The sequence below is a fragment of the Antechinus flavipes genome, chromosome 2 (assembly GCF_016432865.1).
Source record: "Antechinus flavipes isolate AdamAnt ecotype Samford, QLD, Australia chromosome 2, AdamAnt_v2, whole genome shotgun sequence".
Lineage (NCBI taxonomy): Eukaryota > Metazoa > Chordata > Mammalia > Dasyuromorphia > Dasyuridae > Antechinus > Antechinus flavipes.
The window spans coordinates 435,165,846-435,185,143 of record NC_067399.1 but is presented as its reverse complement, the minus strand read 5'-3'; the positions used below and the strand labels follow the sequence as shown (position 1 = coordinate 435,185,143).

Genomic DNA, 19,298 nt, shown 5'->3' with positions numbered 1-19,298 from the left:
CTCCCAACTCCATCTCAGTATTCCTTTATACCTGGGTCTTCTGGCTTTCCTAGCCTACTTCCTAGCAATTTAAATTGCCCTTCTCCAGCAGGCTTTTCATGGCCCACTATGACCCCCTTGCTAGTTACCATCTTCCCTCTCATATTATTTTCTATTTACACTTTATCTTGTATGTACGTAGTTATTTTAACCTTTCCCCTCTACTCTTTTCCATTTGAATGTGAACTCCTTGAAAACAAGGACAAACTACGTTGCCTTTTTTTAATGGCCAGAATTTAGTAAGATGTACCTGACATCTAATGCTTAATAATAAGGTTTCTACCAAAAAAAAAAAAAAAACTTTTTCCAATCCCTAATCCTAGAGTTGTTATCTATACTAATCTGATCATCTAGCTCTCAGAGCCCTGCTACATTCTGGGAGATGGAACTAGGGTTGATCTCACACCCACTGTTCTAGAGGGTTCTAGAGGGGCCTGTGAGTCTAGTTTTTCGTGAGAACCTTCAGAGCCGCCTTGGCTGTGATATTGAACTGAACTTTCATGACTCTAATCACTGGGTCTCTGAAGTCCAGCGCCAGGATTCTAAATATGCATCTGGCTCCAGGCCACGCTCTAAAAAATGAAGGGTCATCTCTGCGCAGTCAGGGAGCAAAAGCCCCTGGACGATCCCTAGCCCTCCCACTTCCTAGAACAGGGCTCAGGCTACATTATATGTATATTTATTCCCGGTCTCTCGACGTTGGCTCCTGGCATCCTAGATCCCCTGGAACCGCAGGCCCCTAATAAGATGATGAGCAGTTTTGTTGAGTGTACCCCCGTGCACGCCCCGGCGGCCCATGAGCACTATCAGGGCCTTGGGAGTGAGTCCCACGCACACAGATCGACCATCCAGTCCCTTGGTCCGAGCGTCCAGAACACCATCGTCTTCTTCCAGCAGGTGGTCTCGGATGACGCAGCAGCGTCGGCCCGCCAGACTGATCCCGGACTGCAGGAAGCTGCGGCGGTCAGGGCCCGTCAGTATGCCCACCTCTTGCGGGGAGATGGCAGCCAGCAGGCCTCCAGGCCTCGAGGCCCACACGCAGCGGTTGTCCGAATGTCCCACTACCGCCACGTCATCGATGCGCTGGTCTCGAAGTACGGCGCTGATGTATGTCTTCCAGTCCCCCATTCCAGGGAGATAGAGGAGCCCTGTCCTGTGCTCTCAGCCTCCTGGGGTGTCCCAACGCCCACTGCTGCTTTCCCATTTACCGTCGTGATGTCAGCGCCCTCTGTGACAGCAGCACCCACTGTGACACCAAAATTTGTTCTGACCTCACGTCTCCTCCCCCTTCCTGCCGGGCCTTGCTTGGGCCCAAAGACACCTCCTCGTTTTTGCTCTACGCCGTGGAGAGAGGACCAAGAAGCCTGGGAATGCTCCGTCTCACATTTTTTATTCTGGGCCCGCCCCATGATGACGCCCCCTGAATGTCCAAGCCAGGGAAAGTGAAGCCCAAGATGCGTCAGGAGACTGTGTGCTCCTGGATCCATCCGAGGTAACTGGCTACGTTGGCGTAGACTCCAGGTCTGTTTCGCTTCCCACAGCCTACGCCCCAGCTTACCACTCCGCGCAGAGTGAGCTGACCCGCCTTCTCTTCGCACACGAGTGGTCCCCCGGAGTCACCCTGAGCCACGAACACGTCAGTTCGATGTTCCTGCCCCTTGCCTCCCCGCTCCCCTTTTCATGTGACAGGTTTCTCTGCTCACCTGGCAGGCATCTGTGCCCCCTTCCAAGAAACCGGCGCACAGCATGTCTTGGGTGACAGTTTGCCCATGTATATCTTGGGCTGAGCAGCGATCGTGTGGAATGATCGGCACCTGGGCTTCCTGCAGGTAACTGGAGTAGTCCTCGGCCTCTGAAGAGTGGGGGAGAGGGGACCAGACTATGTTTTTTGGTAGGGTGATGGGATGGAGAGCCCACCAGAACCCTCCAAGTTCAGGGTCTACAGGCTGCCAATCTCTCCCCTCCAGCTAGGTTTGGGATTCACATTTTCTTCCTACCCTTCTTTTCATCTCTCCCTTCATCCCAGTCCTGAGTCCTTTGCCCAAGAAAGTCACTCCTACATGGTTTGTAAACTGAGTTAGGATGTAAGCAGCAAATATCTCTCCCAAGGCCGTTGGAATCTATACGGAGCCCAGGACTCTGAGATAAGAACAAATGCCGAACATTTCTTACACCAGAGCAAGGCCCTCCAAATCCTGTGGAAATATCATATAGCTCTTGACTGTCTATGACTCCTTTATCCCTATCTCATAGGATCATAGAATTCTGAGCTAGCAAGGAACCTTCAAAGAACTTTAGCCTCATCCCCTTATTTTACAGGTGAGGAAACTGAAGACCAGAGAGGGCAAATGTCTTGCCAAAGATCCCCACAGTTAGCAGAGCTCAGAGCCAGAGAGGCCTCGAAGTACTCTCACTTCAAACCTGCAATATTTCCACTAATAGGTTGCCCCGGCCCACGTTTACATAACCAAAATTTAAAAAACAAAAACACCCAAGATTTTAGATTTCATTAGTGCTGGGGACTCCCAGTGAATACAAGTCCTTCCACCAACGCAGATTAGCATCAACTCTGCACCTTACTGTCTTAGAAAGTTGCTGCTCTGTGAGGATTGTGTACCTAAAGTTAAAAGCTTCCTAGTATCGAGCAGAGGCAGGAGATGAATTTAGGTTTTCAAAGCCTTGCTGCCGCCGTACATGCCATCTTTTGCCATCTATCCTCTCACGCGAATTTGATCCTTTCATTTGCCACCCTCCTTTGCCTCGTCCCGAGTTATCTCGCGAGCAGACCTATATGAGGGGCAAAGTCATCTCCGCTGCTCTCTGTTTGCTACCTTCATATTGGTGACCCCAGCCGGCGACCTGGCAGCTCAAGGCTTCACCCGGAGGCTCCGGAGACTCGGGGAGGCACACCGGCTGAACAAAAGGCGAGAACCGCGCGCAACCGCCGTCCTTTGTCTCCTGCAGCCGCACAAGCGCTAACCCCCAGAAATCAACAAAAGACAGAACTTTGAGTGCTACTGGGATTCGGGTCCGGGCCTCCACGCCCCTTTTCCCCGTATAAGGAAAGCACTGGGGCACCGAGTTGGCCTGAGACCATCCCCCTAGCCCTGGGCCCCGCTGCTCCGCACTTACCAATGTCATGCTGGAACGTGTCGGCCCGGAAGCCCTCGTGCAGCCGGTATTCGCGCACCGAGAACTCTTGGCACTGCGGACAACTCTCGTTGAATCGTTGTTGGCCCAGGACCACTTTCAGCAGTTCTGGGGCAGGCCTGTGGGAGTCACTGGCTGGCAGCTTCGCAGCGCGCTGTTAGACAACCCGGGTCCCCCTCCCACACAGCCCCTTGCTTCCCGCCTCCAGGCAGGCCACCAAGTCTGATCTTCAACCCCAAATTTCTGAACCTCCCTGATTGGGAGGGATAAGAGTGAGAGCAGGAAACCCCAAGTTTTCTCTTTCCATAAAGGGTCTAGCTTTTCCCATCCCAAACTCAAACTCCCCCATTGCCCGAATCTCCTCTGGATTACTCCCCAAAGGAACAACCGGGAAAGCCCTGGGTCACTCACCTGCTCTCCAAGCAGTGCGCTGCCGTGAGAACCCAGCAGGCGCTAAAGAGGCTGCCAGCGCAAAATTTCTGGTCCAGGTAAAGCGCTGCTATGTAGGGGTGTGCCCCTGGTAAAGCCACCAGCCCTCCCACAACGCGATTCAGCCCAGAGAGCCTCTTCTTTTGTCGTTGGCCACATGCTACCGAGTTAACCTTCCACTGAGGAGGCTGAGAGGCCAGGCTCTCCCCAGACAATGCTGGGAGGGATCCAAGCATCAGAATGAAAACTAAAACCCACCAGAGAGACCCCTATTTCCTTTTTCTATGCTCTCATTATGCCCTCTATGTGTACCTCTTGACCTGCCTGTTATCTTATAGTAGTAGCCCCTAAGTTTGTACTGCCCTGCCCATGCTCTTAAGTTCCCCAAACTGAGTTCCCTGCCTTCCTCTCTTCCCCCATGACCTATTCCGTTGATCTATTGTTTCCACTTCCCATGGTCTTGTCTTTTCTAGTCTTTTCCCACCCTTTTGAAGCCATTGTGCTACATAATCTTCCCTGAGAATAGCTGTTACAACACTAAGACTAAACGGGATTTTCGAAATCATCTAATGATTTGAAGATAGTGCACTCTGCCTATTCAGTTTCCTTCGTTGGGCCAAGGTCTGCTTGTACACATTCAGTGCCCTTTTTTCTTGTGTTTGTCCCATGTTGTTGCCTGCCCTGTCATGGTGCCATTTCTTCTGATAGCAATCTATCTTTAATTTACTTCAATTCAACCAGCATTTATTAAGCACCTATTAGGTGCCAGGGAGTTACAAAATACAGTTACAAAATATAAGGAAAATAAATGAAAAATGAAAATAAAATGAAAAAGTTCCTGTCCTATAATAGAGATTACATTCTACTCCTTGTACCCTCTGCCAGTGCCTATCACTATCTGGTCTTTGTGCTTATTATGTTCATACTTATCCCCGCCTTTGCCAGCCTTCTCTTGTCCCCTTAGTGCTCACATTGTGCCAACCTGTGCCTCTCTTTTTGCCTACCTTAATTATATCCACAACATATCCATCTGTGCCCTTCCCATGCCTTCTATGAATGACAGTCATACCAATGCTTATCTCATTCCCTCTATCCATGTTGGTCCCCCATGCTCTAACCTCTCACATCTATCCTTTTGTGCTTATCCTCTGGTTATCAACCCTATGCCTTCTGCTTGTACTGACCCTTTTATATTGTTGTTTCTATTTCTTGTGTTTTTAATGTTCACTCAGTGTTCCATTCCATCTGCCTGTGCTCATCCAGTGACTTCTGCCTGCCCTGCCTACTGTCTTGTCAGTCAATGTTTCTTCCTCTCTGGCCCAATCAGTATCTTCTGTCAGTATCTCTATATCATGCCTGCCCTCTTACCTGTATCCATCCCCTCTGCTCACTTTGCACTCACTGATGCTCTCGTTCTGTACACCAATAAGCACCATACTTTTTCCTTTGTTCCAAAGCCTATTTATTCACTTTGCACTCACTGATGCTCTCACTCTGTACACCAATAAGCACCGTACTTTTTTCTTTGTTCCAAAGCCTATTTATTCACTTTGCACTCACTGATGCTCTCGCTCTGTACACCAATAAGCACCAAACTTGTTTCATTGTTCCAAAGCCTATCTATGCACACTTTGTGCTCTCTATTGAAGCCAGTGTTATACTTTTTCTGTGCTCATCTCATGTTGTAATAGTTGCCTGCCTTCTTTCTCTGCACAATCTTTATTATTCCTTGTCTGTATCCACCATGAAGCACCTCTTAAAAATTATTTATGCTCATTCCACATTCTCTACAACCAACCTTTGCTCACTTTTATTGCCAGCTCTGTGCTTGCCCTGTACTCAATCTAATGCTCTCCATTATAGCCTGGCTGTTTACAATATTATGACTTCTGGAGCTTTACTCTCCTATACTTTGACATACCTACTATATCCTTTTGTACTCTGAATCCTCTACCTCCACCTAAATTTGTTCAGACCTATATCTTTCTGCCCACCCTATCTCTTGTGATAGCCCTGTCTATGCCTGTGCTGTGCCCTCTGCCATTCCCCCTCTCTGTGATGCTCTTTCTATGGGGGTTCCCACCCCCTTTACTTTTGAGAGGTAGTTCTCCCCCTCTCCCCTTCTGTCTCCTGTATGGTAATATTTGGCCCCTATCCTACCTGTGAAAGATGATGGAGCAGGAGTAGTTGGGTGCTGTGATTCGATGGCTGGATTCTGAGTTGGATGCTGGCATACGGCCAGACTACAGTACTCCCAGCTCATCTGAATCCCAGAGAGAACATAGCACCAGGGTCTAGTGTCATTATCCGGGTTCCTGAAACCATATGTAAATGGTATTCAGTACAAATGAGAGTTCTCCCCATCTCATACTCATCAATCTCTTCAATACCATTTCTCACCTCTTTCCTGGTCTGGGCCTCACTAATTTTCCCCAAAATCCTCACTTCCCTCTTCTTCCCTGGCTTTGCCTAAGCCTGCATCTCCCTCCCCATGTCCCCATTCTCCAACCTGCTCCCATCTTCTCATGAAGATACTCAACCCCAAGTCCCACTCACCTACAGTAGGGGTGATGACCCAAACCCCTGGTCAGCACCTGTTCTTTGGATAGATCCTGGAACGTAGCCTCTGAGGACCAAGGTTGGCATTGCTTTCCTGACAATGTGGTCTGGGCTGTGCCCCGATAGGTGAGTCCTGGACCATTATAACATTTTGCACTGGTGTCTAGTATAAAGAGAGGCCATCCAGAAATGAAGAGGCTGGGGGAGCCCCCCAAAATTATGCTCTTTTTTTCAGTTGGCTCATCCCACTTTAGTCATTTATCCTTGTCTCCTCCCTTTTTCCCCCTTTGGGAGTTAAGTAAACTACATGCAACAAGACCTGGTACTAGAACCTGGGTCTTATAAGTTAGGATGATAACATTTCAAGCTAGAAAGAACTTTAAAAATCATCTAGTCTAAATTCCCCTTTTTTGGCAAGTGAGGAAACCAATTTATTTGTTCCACTAGATCACACTCCCCTCTCCCCTCTTTCTTTGTTAGCTTCTAAAAGAGGGAGGAGGAAAGACTAAGGATATATCTGTGGGCTTCTCCCTCTCTGTATGCCTTAGTGATCACATCTCCCCTTGAATCCACTTTGGGTACCCTGGCTTGAAAGGCACCTTAGACCTACCTATTTCACAAAAGTGTCCTGCATAGCTTGGAGGACAATGGCAGACAGACTGGCCCTCTGCCTCCAAGCACTTCCCTCCGTGGAGACAAGGGTTATCCAAGCAGACTGGGAAGAGGACAGAGTTCAGTATAATGTTTTAGGAGAAAGTAAGTTATAGCCTTCTCCAACCCTGAACACCTCCCCCTACCAACAACCCCCAGAGTCCTCAAAAAGGTCTTATTTTCACAATGGCCAGACTAGAACACAGTCTCACTGAACAGAGAATGTCTAAAATTGGAAAGGCTTTTGGAATATAGTGTTAGATTTAGAAACAATTCAAGAACATAGAACCTCAGAGGTAGATAGTATCTTAGAATATAAAATGTAAAAGTTAAAAGTTGGGAAAGACCTTAGAACCTAGAATACAGGGCTAGAAGGGACCTTTTGTTAGAGCCAGAAGAATATAGTGTCACATATACAAGATTTCTTAAAATTTTGAACCTTATATCTGGAAGAGACCCTAAAACACAGAACACAGAAGACATTTGGAACTAGAAGAAAAAATAGAACATATGGTTTTTAAAGCTAGAAGGGATCAAGAAAAAGAACAAACTATTTGGACTGAAGGATGCCTAAGGTTATTAGAATGTTGGAGTCTTAGAACAAAGAAACCGTTAGAACCTTAGAAAAATTTAAAGGAATCTTAGAACAAAGAGCATTAGAGAGGGCAAGAAATTTAATGCATATTAGAGATGTACAAATAACGTTAGAGCTAAAAAAAAAACCCATAAGGATCAAGAAATATGTCAAAGCTAGAAGACATTTTACAATATAGAAGTGAAAGGGAAATTATAGAACACAACATCAGAACTTAGAAGATAGTCTTAGAAGTAACAGATTAGATTGTAGAATACAGAATAAAGCATAGAACACAACAGTACTGGAAGGGACCTTGAAATAAAAGATTCAGAAGTAGAAGGGATCCAAGAGAATATGGTCTAGAATATGGAATCTAGAATATGGAATGTCAGAGATAAATGGCCTTTCAAAAGAAATCTTGGAAAATAAGATTAGTTTCAGTTGGAAGATCCTTTAGAAACCCTATAGTCAAATGCCATTTTACAACTGGGAAAGTGAAGAGCTTCAGACACAATGAACAGGAAGTCATAGCAAGTGAATCAGTCTATCTAGAACTCACAATCAAGTATTTGGACTTGGGGCTTTATCCCTCCCCCATCCTCCCCACTTCAGCCTCCCTGTAGCTGTTCCAGGCCAATCCTCACCCTGGCTGTTTGGCAGCCACTTGCAGTCAGCAGTGGGGCCCTTACACCAGCACTTGGCCACTCTCTGTGGCTCCGCACGAAGCCATGTCTCGTTCTCATCGAAGAACTGCCTAAGCTGAGGCTCGTAGCACTTCTCTGGAGGCAGAAGAAAACTGGCTAAGAATAGGTTGTTGATATTCAGTCTCAAACTACTCTTCATGATCCCGTTTGGTGTTTTCTTGACAAGGACACTGGACTGGTTTGCCGGTTTCTTCTCCAGCCCATTTTATAGATGAGACCCCCATAGGTAGAACCTCCTCCCCATACCTGGAGACCACCCTCCCTGTGGGGGGGGGGTGACTGTATTGAGAGTTCAGAAGCCCAAGGCCCAGAGTCAAGCAGAGTGGACCTCAAATGCATTAGCACCTTTTTGGCAGTGCTGCCCAGTGAGGTGGGGGGCACAGAGGCAGTGGGCTCCACGAAAAGTGTTGATGCAGGTCCCTCCCTCCCGGCATGGATAATGCTTGCAGTGATCTGTGGACAGAAGACCCTTCCATATGAGCACTGAGGATCCAGAATGGCTGCTTAGGAGAGGTGAGGAAAAGAGAGGGGTTGAGGGAGGGTGGTAAAGAATAAAATCAGGACCACAGTAGAACTCGGCAGTTTCTCTGGAACTAAGGACTGAGATTGGAGACAGTTACTCCTGGGGCCCTTTTTGGAGAAGTGAAGTCATAAAGCAGAGCTAGATCCAAATTCCAAGCTTGAGGGTAGGATGGAGGAGATATCTCAGAACTTTCTGAGAACCATTCTTCAGAATGGAAGGGAGGAAAAAGAGGAGTAGGGATTAGAAAGGAGGTACTCCCCCCACCAAGGTACCTTTCACTTTCTTGAACTCCAAGCAATAGACCCACTGCTGATCCCGATCATAGTTGTTGGTGGTTGCACACCTACAGAAAGAGGGAATAATTGTCCCTGCTCTGTAGGCCCAGATGGTATACCCCCCAAAGGTCCACCTCCCCCAAAATCGTGCCTTCCAACTGGAAGATGATAACCATACCTTCTCACTTCTATAGAATTAAAAGATTTATAAATCTTTATACGATGAATAATCCAGCAAGAAGGGAGTACAAATGTCATCTCAGTTTTACAGATCAGGAAATTGCTTCAGATTAGCCCCAGGCCACAAAAGTAGTATGGTGTCAAATTAATGAACAGCACTTTTCCCTATCTTTCTAACAAGAAAACAAGGTAGTTTATTTGACTGGAATAATATTTTCACTTGGGAGATCTGTGGAATACTGTGACTTAACATGATGCAGCTTCACAAGGGGAGGGAAGCCAGGAACTTACCAGGCATGGGGCCCTGGACGGCCTCTCTTGATACATTTATGGTACAGCTGGCCTCGATACTGGAAGGGGAAGTAACAGGGATCCCCACTGGTAATGACTGTAATTAACCCACAAACACCAAATGAACCCTAAAAGCCTTCAAAAGATCCCAAACCTACCCTCCAGAGGCTAAAAGTCTAGTTAGTGGGACAGGACAAAAGTCAAATCAACAAGCATTGTTAAGAACTAACAAAATGTGCTTGTGCTAGGCTTGTATTAAGTTATTGAGGATATTAAAAAATGTAAAAACTAAAATCAGTCCCTGTTCTCAAAGAGCTCACAGTCTCACAGTCACAGGAGGTGATAACATGCAAACAAATAGACATAGATATATTTGTATATATGTCTATATATGGTTGTGTGTATATATATAGAGATAGATAGATAGATAGATATACACATATATATGCAATGCACTCACTAGATAAATTAGAAATAATCTTGAGGAAGGCAATAAGATTAAGGAAACTGGATTGGGGAGTGCATAGAGTCTCAGCTCAGGAGGACCTGAGTTCAAATTTGATGATTTTGGGCAAGTCACTTAATCCTTATTACCTCTTTAAAAAAAATGTCCAGTCTCTAGTAGAAGGTGGGATTTTATTTGAGATTTAAAGGATGCTGAGGGGGTTGGGGAAGCCAGGAAGTGGTGAGAGGGAAACAGCTAATGAAAATGTCCTGTCAGGAGATAGAATGTCTTGGGCAAGTAATAGCATTGTGTCTGGGTCGCATAGTATGTGGATAAGAGGTGTATGAAGACTAGAAGAATAGAAAGGGACTAAGTTATGAAAGGCTTTAAAAGTCAAAGAGGTATAGATAGATTGATAGATATAGATATAGATATATAGATATATATGGATATAGACATATAGATTTCATTCTGGAAGTAATTGGGAGCCACTGGAATTTGCTGAATGGAGTCAGAAGGGACTAGTGTTCGACTCTTCGTGACCTACACCAAATAAAATATTTGAGCCGGGAGAACTCTTGCAATATTGGATGTCAGAACTGGAAAGAATCTTTATAATACACCATCTAGGCTATCAGTGCTGACTCGGTTCTATTGTACAAAGTTGAGTGATGACCGATGGCTCTGGAAAGGTAGTGTGGTCTCACTGTACTTCACTGCCTTTTCATCTATTCTCCAAATATTTGAAAAGCAGATTGCATATAATATAAACTTCAATTTCTACAGTGCTTTGCAGTTTAAATATTTTCCTCACATCTCCAAGATAGTACAATATTATCCATTGTCTAACATAGTGCACAGTACATGGCAAAACCTTAATAAATGCTTATTGTTGATTTATTGTCTAACATATAATAGGCACTCAATAAATGCTTATTGATGAATGAACTAACTACAAATGAGGAAATAGTATATCTTAGAAAGGTTAAGTGATTTGGCCATGTTCACATAACTAGTAATAATTGTGCCTAAGTCTGGGACCTAATGTTGCTTCTCTGTGCATTGTGTACCCCACCCCCAGTGCCTGCCCCAGTTGCCTACACAAAGCAGGTGCTTGGTGTTTGCCATTTCACAAATCGGTGACCCAGGTTGGGGGAGGTGAGTGGGACACCCAGAAAGAAGAGAGGGAGGGAGGGAGGCATTAGGAATGAAAAAGGCATTAAGAAGAAACTGAGAGGTGTGGGTGTTGGGAGCTGAGGAAGTCATCCGCTGAGGAAGTCATCCACCCTCCCCACTCATAATTACAATAATAGCAACAACTCATTTACATACCGCCTCCAGACCAGGGCCTTCACTCAAAGACTGGGGCTAGAGTGTCCCTGACCAGCCAAACTCAGCCCTAGGTCTCTATCCCAAACTGTCGTTTTGTCCTTTCCCAATGAAGGGATCGTCTTTCCTTAGAACTCCCAACTCCCCCCACCGTCATCCACTTGGCCAGAAGTCCGGCTGAGAAGGCTCACCTGCAATGGTCATGGGTTCTTTTGGAGTTTTCCAGGGTGGGGCCTATGAGAAATTAGGATGGGAAGAAGTAGTAGCACCTTAGCCCTGCCCCTCTAGATACCTACTATCCCCTAAATCGCTTTTCATTGTGTTCCCCATAAATACTTTTTTTGTCTTTTCTTTGCCCCATTTAGAGATCCACTTCACGTATAGCCCTACCACCTAGGTCAGGACCCTGAACTTCCCCATTTTTTTTCTTTCTAAGCCCTGATTCATCCTTCTCAGTTCCCATTCTTGACCTCTTCACCCCATGTTCAGGAAGTCCAGCGTGGGGAACCTGAGCCCAACCCTTTCACCTCATTCCCAGGCTAGTTTCAGAGTCAGAGGAGGACTTAGCAGTAGTCTAGTCCCACTCATACCTAAACAAAGTCCCCCCTATAATATATCTAACAAATGGTCCACTAGATGTTGCTAGAAAATCTTCAGTGAGAGGGAACTTACTGCGTAGAGACCCTCATTCTACTTTGAGAGGACTCAAACAGATGGGAAGCTCTATCTTATCTCAAATTTGAATTTGTTTCAACAATTTCTACCCTTTGCTCTAAGTTAACTCCCTGGAGCTAAAACAAATCTAACCCTTTCAGGTGGTGGCTCCTCAAATAATTGAAGATAGATGTATATACTAGTCTCCACCCCTAACCTTTTTCTCCCTACATAGTTCCAGTATCTACAATGTTGTTCCTGATGTAGTTTAATTAGGGCAGATTACATTAATAATTAATAGTTGTAATAGACTATTAGCATTTATTTAATATTTGCAAAGTGCCTTACAAATATTTCATTTGATCAGGGCTATCTCCTTATCTCAGAATACTTTGAATACCTTATAATAATCTCAGATCATATTAACTTCCTAGTCTAATATATCACACTGTTGACTCATACTGAGTTTCCGGGAACTAAAACCCCCGGAGCTTTTTCAGGTTGCTGTTTAACTATGTTTCTACCATCCTGCCATTTTGTATCTTACTTCTTATGTCTCCCTTGTATTGAGGAGACACCTTGTATTCCTAGAAAAACTCGATGCCTAGGGATATTCAGATAGGAATGGGACCAGAACAGAAGCCTTCCCAGTGCTGGGGTACTAGACATCTGGAAAAAGTAGGTGAGGGGAAAGGCATGTTGGGAACTCTGGTTCTCTTTCCTTCCCAGCCAACAACTAATCAGATTCAGGAGCAGATGCAGAGACCCAACGCCAAAAAGGAATGTTTCCCCCTAGGAATTTCCTGAAACCATGATTCCTTTACACTGGGGTCCTATAATATAGCCCCTCCTCCTTCACCTAGGACCCTCTAACCCAGCCCCCAAACTATTCTCTCTGAAATTATCTCTGTCCCTATTTGATTTCTCCTGGGACTACCCTAAATCTTTTGTTCATAGTTCCTCTTCCCCTCCCCAAAGGAACCCTTAACTCAACTCTCATCTCTCCTAGAACCAACCTATCCTTCTCTCCTGGAATAATCCCCTTCTCCCAGAGTCTGAAAACAATACATATATCCCAATCTTTTCCCTCTTTACAAGGTCTTCTAGATTTTATTCACCATTAGGGTTGTCTTACCATAAGTGCCAGCCTCAGGCCCATCAATAGGGCTCCAAATAGCAGTAAGAAATGCATGGTGTCTGTATGCCTGGATCAATATGATGGGGTAAGGTCCACGGGAAAAGTTGGAGTAAAAAAAAGTGAACAGGGTGAAGTCCCTCCCCCTGACCCTGACCCAAGTTTAGGGCCCAAAGCCAGTGTACATTTGACAGAAGGAAATATCAGCCATCTTGGGAGAGGCAGTGATGAGGTCCAACAAGTCATGATAAGGTACAAGTCACAAAGGTGAAAAGTCATCCAGAATGAATTCACAGGCTCAAATAATCTCCAGGTTAAGGGGGAATGCTTTATTATTATACTTAGCAAGCAAGCATAGTTCTTAATAAACACAATTAAAAAGGAAGAAAATGGGATCTTTTATGGAAAAGGACCCAAAGCAAAATATGCTAACCCTGCTAATTATATATATTAGTTAATCAACTGGTGGTCTACTTTCCTGTTTATACAAGATAACCTTGGGAGTTGAATCTATAGTTTAACAGTAGGTGTCTGTACAGGATAAGCTCGCTCTGTACAACATAATTCTGCAAGGTTTACTTGCTCCTCTCTAGAGCCCACTCAGATACTGGGTTGCTACCAGGGACATAGTCTTTTGCTGGAATTCATTCAGCCCATCATTAGGACCAAGTTAGGTTTGTCTAGAAAGATTGAGTAAGAGGAATGGGATCTCTGGGACACCTTACTCTGAAGCATGAATTATGGATGGGTTTAAGTGAGGAGGACAGGTAGAATGATGAAGCTTTCTGCCCCTGTCTTTACCTCTAATCCTTTTTGGATAACACTTAGTTCTAGTTCTGCTACTTGCTAGACTTTAGGAAAGTTACTTTGTTTCTGTCACCCATCTGTAAAAATAAAGAGTAAGGAGATAGCATCATAGAGAAGATAAATCACTAATTCTGTAATCTCATCAAGGATTTGGCTTCTAATACTTCAACTAATGTGACTTTGGGCAAGTCATTTAACCTTCCCCAGACTCGTTTCCCTTATATTTAAAGGGATTGGGTCAGAATCTAAAGTTCCTTCCAGTCCTAGATCTATAAACTTATAAAGAGATGATTTTTAAAAATCCCGTCTAAATTTGACATCCTGTGAATTCATTCCCTCAGTCCATTCCATTATAGCAGAATTCTAGTTGTTAGAAAGTTTTTCCTTATAGGAAATGAAAATCTACATTACCACCTTTCTATCCATTGCTCCTAGCTCTGACTTCTAGTATCAGGCACTTCAAATGTTTTCAGAGTGTTTTCATGTCTCTCCTAAATTATCTCTTAGAATGACTAACTCAGCAGGCTAAATACTCATAATTCCTTTATCCTATCCTCATTCATTGCAGCTTTAAATTCTCTTTCCATCTTGGTTACTCTCTTCTGGACACATTTCAAATGTCTTTCCTAAAATGAAGCATCTAGAACTGACCACAGCACTATAGAAGTGGTCTGATAATCATGGAGAATAGCAGGACTATCTCCTCACTTGTCTTGGACCCATTATGCAGAGTAGACTTCCTACAGGGCTCACCTCTGGTTTTGGCAAATTGGGTTCCTCTAGGGTAGCTGCTACTCAGAGTTCTAAGGGTAACCCTGCAGTACTATCCTACTATTGAATCTTATGAACTCCCAATGGTTTGTTTCCCTTTAAAAAAAAAAAAATCAGTAGACTCAGTTCTTTAACAATGACATTTGTTTAAATATAACAAAAGTTGTAGTTGCAAAGCATTATCCACCAAATTTGAGACATCATCTCCCACAAATATAGAGTCCATGAAGGGAAAAGTGGACATAAATTTAGATTATAAGAGTAGATTTCTGGGTCATTTAACTAATTAACTTGACATTTTATCCAATGCTCATAGCCCTCTCAAACCTCTCCAAAATAGGATTTAAGAATAAATAATACAAGAAATAAAACTATTTCAGCTGCCTCTGTGGTCTAAATCACCAAGAACCCTAAAGAGGCAGCAATTCAATAATTAAAGAAGGCTAATCCCTAACTCCTAATGCCCTCACTCAATATCCCCTCACTATATTCAAACAGGGCTATATAAGCATATCCAAAGATTTACAACATAATTCAGTTTTACAAACATTTCCTACTCCTCTCCCCCTCTGTCATAAAAAAACAAAAAGCATTTTGAGCTCAGGACCATGCAGTTTTCAGTGCTACAATAGAGTTCAACAAAAGTCATACATGCAATGTGTGACACTCCAAGCCTGAGAGAAAGAACACAGCATGATGCTTGGCTCAGTTCTGTGACTTGAGACAGAGACTGAAATCAATGAAAAATGAATTACCTGATGTGGGAAGAGACTGATAGATCTTTGAGGTCCAGACATCAGGGAAACTATCATTAAAAGGGAAGGAGTCCAAAAGTGAGCAATAGAAATATAGAAGACCAAAATTATCAGATATTTAAGAGGGGAAAAACTCAATTAAAGACCTAGAACATTAGCAGATAAATCAAAAGGGAAGACATTAATAACAGAAATATGGTCATCAAGATCAACTAAAAGAGTCCAGATAAATTTGAATCAATATTGAAAACAAAGAAAAATTTATATCTGATAAGTCAAAGAACCCTGTGAATTCCTAAAAGAGTATAGGACTATAACAGGTTATTCCTGAATAGGTTAAAAGAATTATGAAAGCAGAATTTATGAAAAGCACAGCAGAAATAGCTGGCAGTATAATTGTACATAAATTGTTCTCAAAAACTGAGAAATACCCAATCATTCCTTTTTTGAAACAGTCATGAAGCTGGGAAGGATGAAATATACAAGGAAAGCTATCGACCTATATAATTAATGAATTTTTAAAAAGTTAAATGAAATCCTGTCAAAAAGATTACAGTGATTTATATGCAAAATTATTCATCACGATCTAGATGGATTTAAACCAGGGATATAAGTATTATTCAACATTAAGAAAAAATAATCACATATCTATGTTCTGATTAATTCAAATAATAAATTCCCTTAAATGATCATGTATTTGAATTTACACTGCATATTTCCATTGGGCTAGAACTAATTACTCTATTTTATAGAATTATAACTTCAAATAGGGTGAATCTGAGTACATGGAGTAACTTCAGTGGATTCTTTATGAATTAATGAATTAATTAAACCTAGCTATATTTTTTTAAAAAGGCAAAAATCATCCCAAATCACAGTTTTCTCAATATATGAGAGAGAAAAAAAAACTTTGATAAAGTACAGCAATCATTTTTGCTTTTTAAAAAAATCTCACAAAATATAGAAATAGTCTTAATTTAGAATTATAAGAAATTATCTATCTAAAACCAAAATCTAATATCATATGCAATAGAACTACACCAGAAACTTTCCTAATAAATATAGGAGTAAAAAAAAGAACAACTGTTCTCACTATTACTGTATATTGTGTACCTGATCTGTTCCACTAATAAATCTTCCTATTTTTTTATCCAGTACCAAGTTGGCTTTGTGGTTATAGTATTGTAGTATAGTGTGAGATCTGGTAGACTCCTCCCTCCCTTTGCATTTTTTCCCCATTTATTCCTCTGACACTTTTTTTTGTTCCTCCAAATGAGTTTTTTCCCCTAGCTCAATAAAGTAATTCTTTGATAATTTGATTGTCATTGAATAATTTAGGTATTATTGTAATTTTTTATTATATTGGCCTGATCTATCCATTTCTCCAATTATTTAGAACTGTCTTAATTTGTGTGAAGTGCTTTATAATTGTGTTCGTATAGTTCCTGTATGGATGTCTTGGCACATAGACTTATAAATATTTTACAAATCTATGGTTATGTTAATTAGAATTTATTTTTTATCTCTTTCATCTGGATTTTGTTAGTTACATAGAGAAATGTTTAAATGAAATATGGTAATATATAGAAATGTGCTTTCTGCACTATTATTTGATACAGTTTCTGAAACTCTACCAAGAGTAATATAAAAAAATTAAAGTTGTAAAAATAGATAAAGAGGAAGCAAAATTATTCTTATTTGCTGGTAACATTATGATTTGCTTAGAAAATCCTAAGGAATCAGCAAAAATACTAATTAAAATAATAGCTTCAACAAGGTACAGGTTACAAAAATAAACTCTCAAAAATGGAAAGTGTCTCTATATAATAACAGAATCCAGTAGGCAGTCATAGAAAGGGAAAACCTATTCTAAATGACTATGCAACGCATAAAATATCTGGGAATCAATCTATCCAAGCATACAAAATACTTATAGGAATTCAATTTTAAAGTGTTCCTTAAATTAAAATGGATAATTTTGATCCCATAAAATTTTAAAGCTTTTTACACAAAGAAAATCAATGAAACTAAAATTAGAAGAAAAGTAGTAGTAAACTGGAGAAAAAAAATTGTAGCAAGTTTCTCTAATAAAGGCCTTACTTCTAAAATATCTAAAGAACTAAGTCAAATTTATAAGAATAAAGCCATTCCCCAACTGACAGATGGTCATAGGATATGAATAGATAGTTTGCAGAGAAGAAACCCAAAGCTATCAGTAGCTATATATTTTTATAATGCTCTAAATCTCTTATTATTATTATTGAAATAAAAATTTAAACAACTCTGAGATATCACCTCACACTCATTAAATTGTCTAAGGACCACAAAAAAGGAAAATGAAAAACTCTGGAGGGGATGTGAGTAAATAGGCACACTAATGTGGTGATAGTTGTGAACTAGTCTAGCCATTCTGGAAAACAATTTGGAACTAGGTCCAAAAAGCTATTAAACTGTACATATCCTCTACTATACAATGTCGCTACTAGATCTATTCTCCCAAAGAAATCAAGGAAAGAAAAAGACTCATATATATAAAAATAGTTATAACAGCTCTTTTTGTGATGGCAAAAAAAACAAAAAAACAAACAGAAATTGACAGCCCTGAAGTCATCTGAGTTCAAATCTGGTCTCAGACACTTAATACTGCCTACCTATGTGACTCTGGGCAAGTCCCTTAACCCCAATTGCCTCAGAAAAAAAATAATAATAAATTAAAAAATTAAAAACAAATTGAAGGGAATGGCTGAACAAATTACAATATATGAACATGATGCACTACTATTGTGTTATAAGAAATTGTAAAGGGGATAGTTTCAGAAAAACCTGAGATGTCTTGTATGAACTGACAGAATAAAGTGAGCAGAAAGAGAACAATTCACATAGTAACAGCAATATTGTAAAGATAATCAGCTTTGAAAGACCTAGTAATTCTGAACACTACAATGACCAACCACAATTGCAAGGACTCATGAAAAAACATGCTATATGCCTCCAAATAAAGAACCAATAGACTCAGAGTGCAGATTGAAATATATAAGAATTTGGAACTAAAAAGAAAATGAAATATAATTTTTGAAGTGTTCTTTTAAAAAATAGCTTAAATAGCTTAAGGAATATGCAAATATAATAAAAATAGCTAAGTTACCAAAGTTTATTTATAGTTTTAAGGCTATACCAATCAAATTGTCAAAGGAGATACTTAAATTAATTTGAAAAAAATAAAAGATAGAAGAAATAAAAATAAAATAAAGAAAAATAATGAAAAGCTATAGGGATAATAGGGAACTAGCCCTTCCAGACCTCAATTATATAATAAAGCAACAATTATCAAAACTATCTGGTATTAGGAAATAGAGAGAGAGAGAGATCAAGGGAGTATCAAAAACAACACACAAACCAATACACTTAACTAAGAACATAAATTAATTAGGAAAGAATTCCCTGTTTGATAAAAACTCATAGGAAAGCTAGAAAGCAATCTGAAAGAAATTACACTTAACTTAATACCTTATACAGTGTAATGCAATACATTTCAATGGATATAAGAACTTAATATTAAATAATAAAAATAGAAATAGTATTACAACAGAATACAATAAAAAACAGAAAAGAAGCAGATTACATACATCTCATAGCTATGGATAAGAGATGCACCATTTCCCAATAACATGTAAAAAAATATTTTTTTTTGAATTTTGAATTCCAAATTTTCTTCCTCTCTCCTCTTTTCCATCCTTTGAGAAAACAAGCAATATGATATAGATTATATATGAGAAATCGTGCAGAACATTTTCACATTAGCCATGCTGCAAAAGAAAACACACTCACACAAAAAAGTAGGAAGCAGCCTTCAATCTGTATTCAAAGTTCACCAGTTCTCTCTATGGAGATAGATAGCATTTTTCATCCTGAGACCTTTGAATTATCTTAGATCATTGTCCTGATCAGAGTAGTTTTTACATTTAATCATTACAAATATGCTGTTGCTGTATACAATGTTTGGGTTCTGCTCACTTGACTTTGT

At 41.2% G+C, this 19,298-nt stretch overlaps 2 protein-coding genes across 2 annotated transcripts; both read right to left on the bottom strand.

Annotated features, from left to right (window-relative positions):
- Window positions 1-702: 702 nt before the first annotated feature.
- Window positions 703-1,320, bottom strand: PFN3 (profilin 3). Its single transcript, XM_051979053.1, has one exon. It carries the CDS (start codon window positions 1,165-1,167, stop codon window positions 754-756), a length of 414 nt encoding a protein of 137 aa, XP_051835013.1. The 5' UTR covers window positions 1,168-1,320; the 3' UTR covers window positions 703-753.
- A 93-nt stretch (window positions 1,321-1,413) lies between these two features.
- F12 (coagulation factor XII) lies at window positions 1,414-13,015 on the bottom strand. Its single transcript, XM_051979052.1, has 14 exons — window positions 12,942-13,015; window positions 11,344-11,386; window positions 9,379-9,475; window positions 8,905-8,975; window positions 8,455-8,562; window positions 8,050-8,184; window positions 6,788-6,892; window positions 6,175-6,340; window positions 5,779-5,933; window positions 3,601-3,835; window positions 3,172-3,308; window positions 2,871-3,014; window positions 1,743-1,891; window positions 1,414-1,660 (listed from the first exon to the last, which is right to left on the bottom strand). The coding sequence occupies exons 1-14, from the start codon at window positions 12,996-12,998 to the stop codon at window positions 1,499-1,501; spliced, it is 1,764 nt and encodes a 587-aa protein (XP_051835012.1). The 5' UTR covers window positions 12,999-13,015; the 3' UTR covers window positions 1,414-1,498.
- Window positions 13,016-19,298: the final 6,283 nt, after the last annotated feature.

Coding starts and splice junctions, on each gene's coding strand:
- PFN3 (XM_051979053.1), bottom strand. CDS start 1,167: ATGGGGGACTGGAAGACATACATCAGCGCCGTACTTCGAGACCAGCGC.
- F12 (XM_051979052.1), bottom strand. CDS start 12,998: ATGCATTTCTTACTGCTATTTGGAGCCCTATTGATGGGCCTGAGGCTG. Junction 8,976..9,378: donor CGTCCAGGGCCCCATGCCTG/GTAAGTTCCTGG, acceptor CTCTTTCTGTAG/GTGTGCAACCACCAACAACT. Junction 3,836..5,778: donor TGCTCCATCATCTTTCACAG/GTAGGATAGGGG, acceptor GATCCCTCCCAG/CATTGTCTGGGGAGAGCCTG.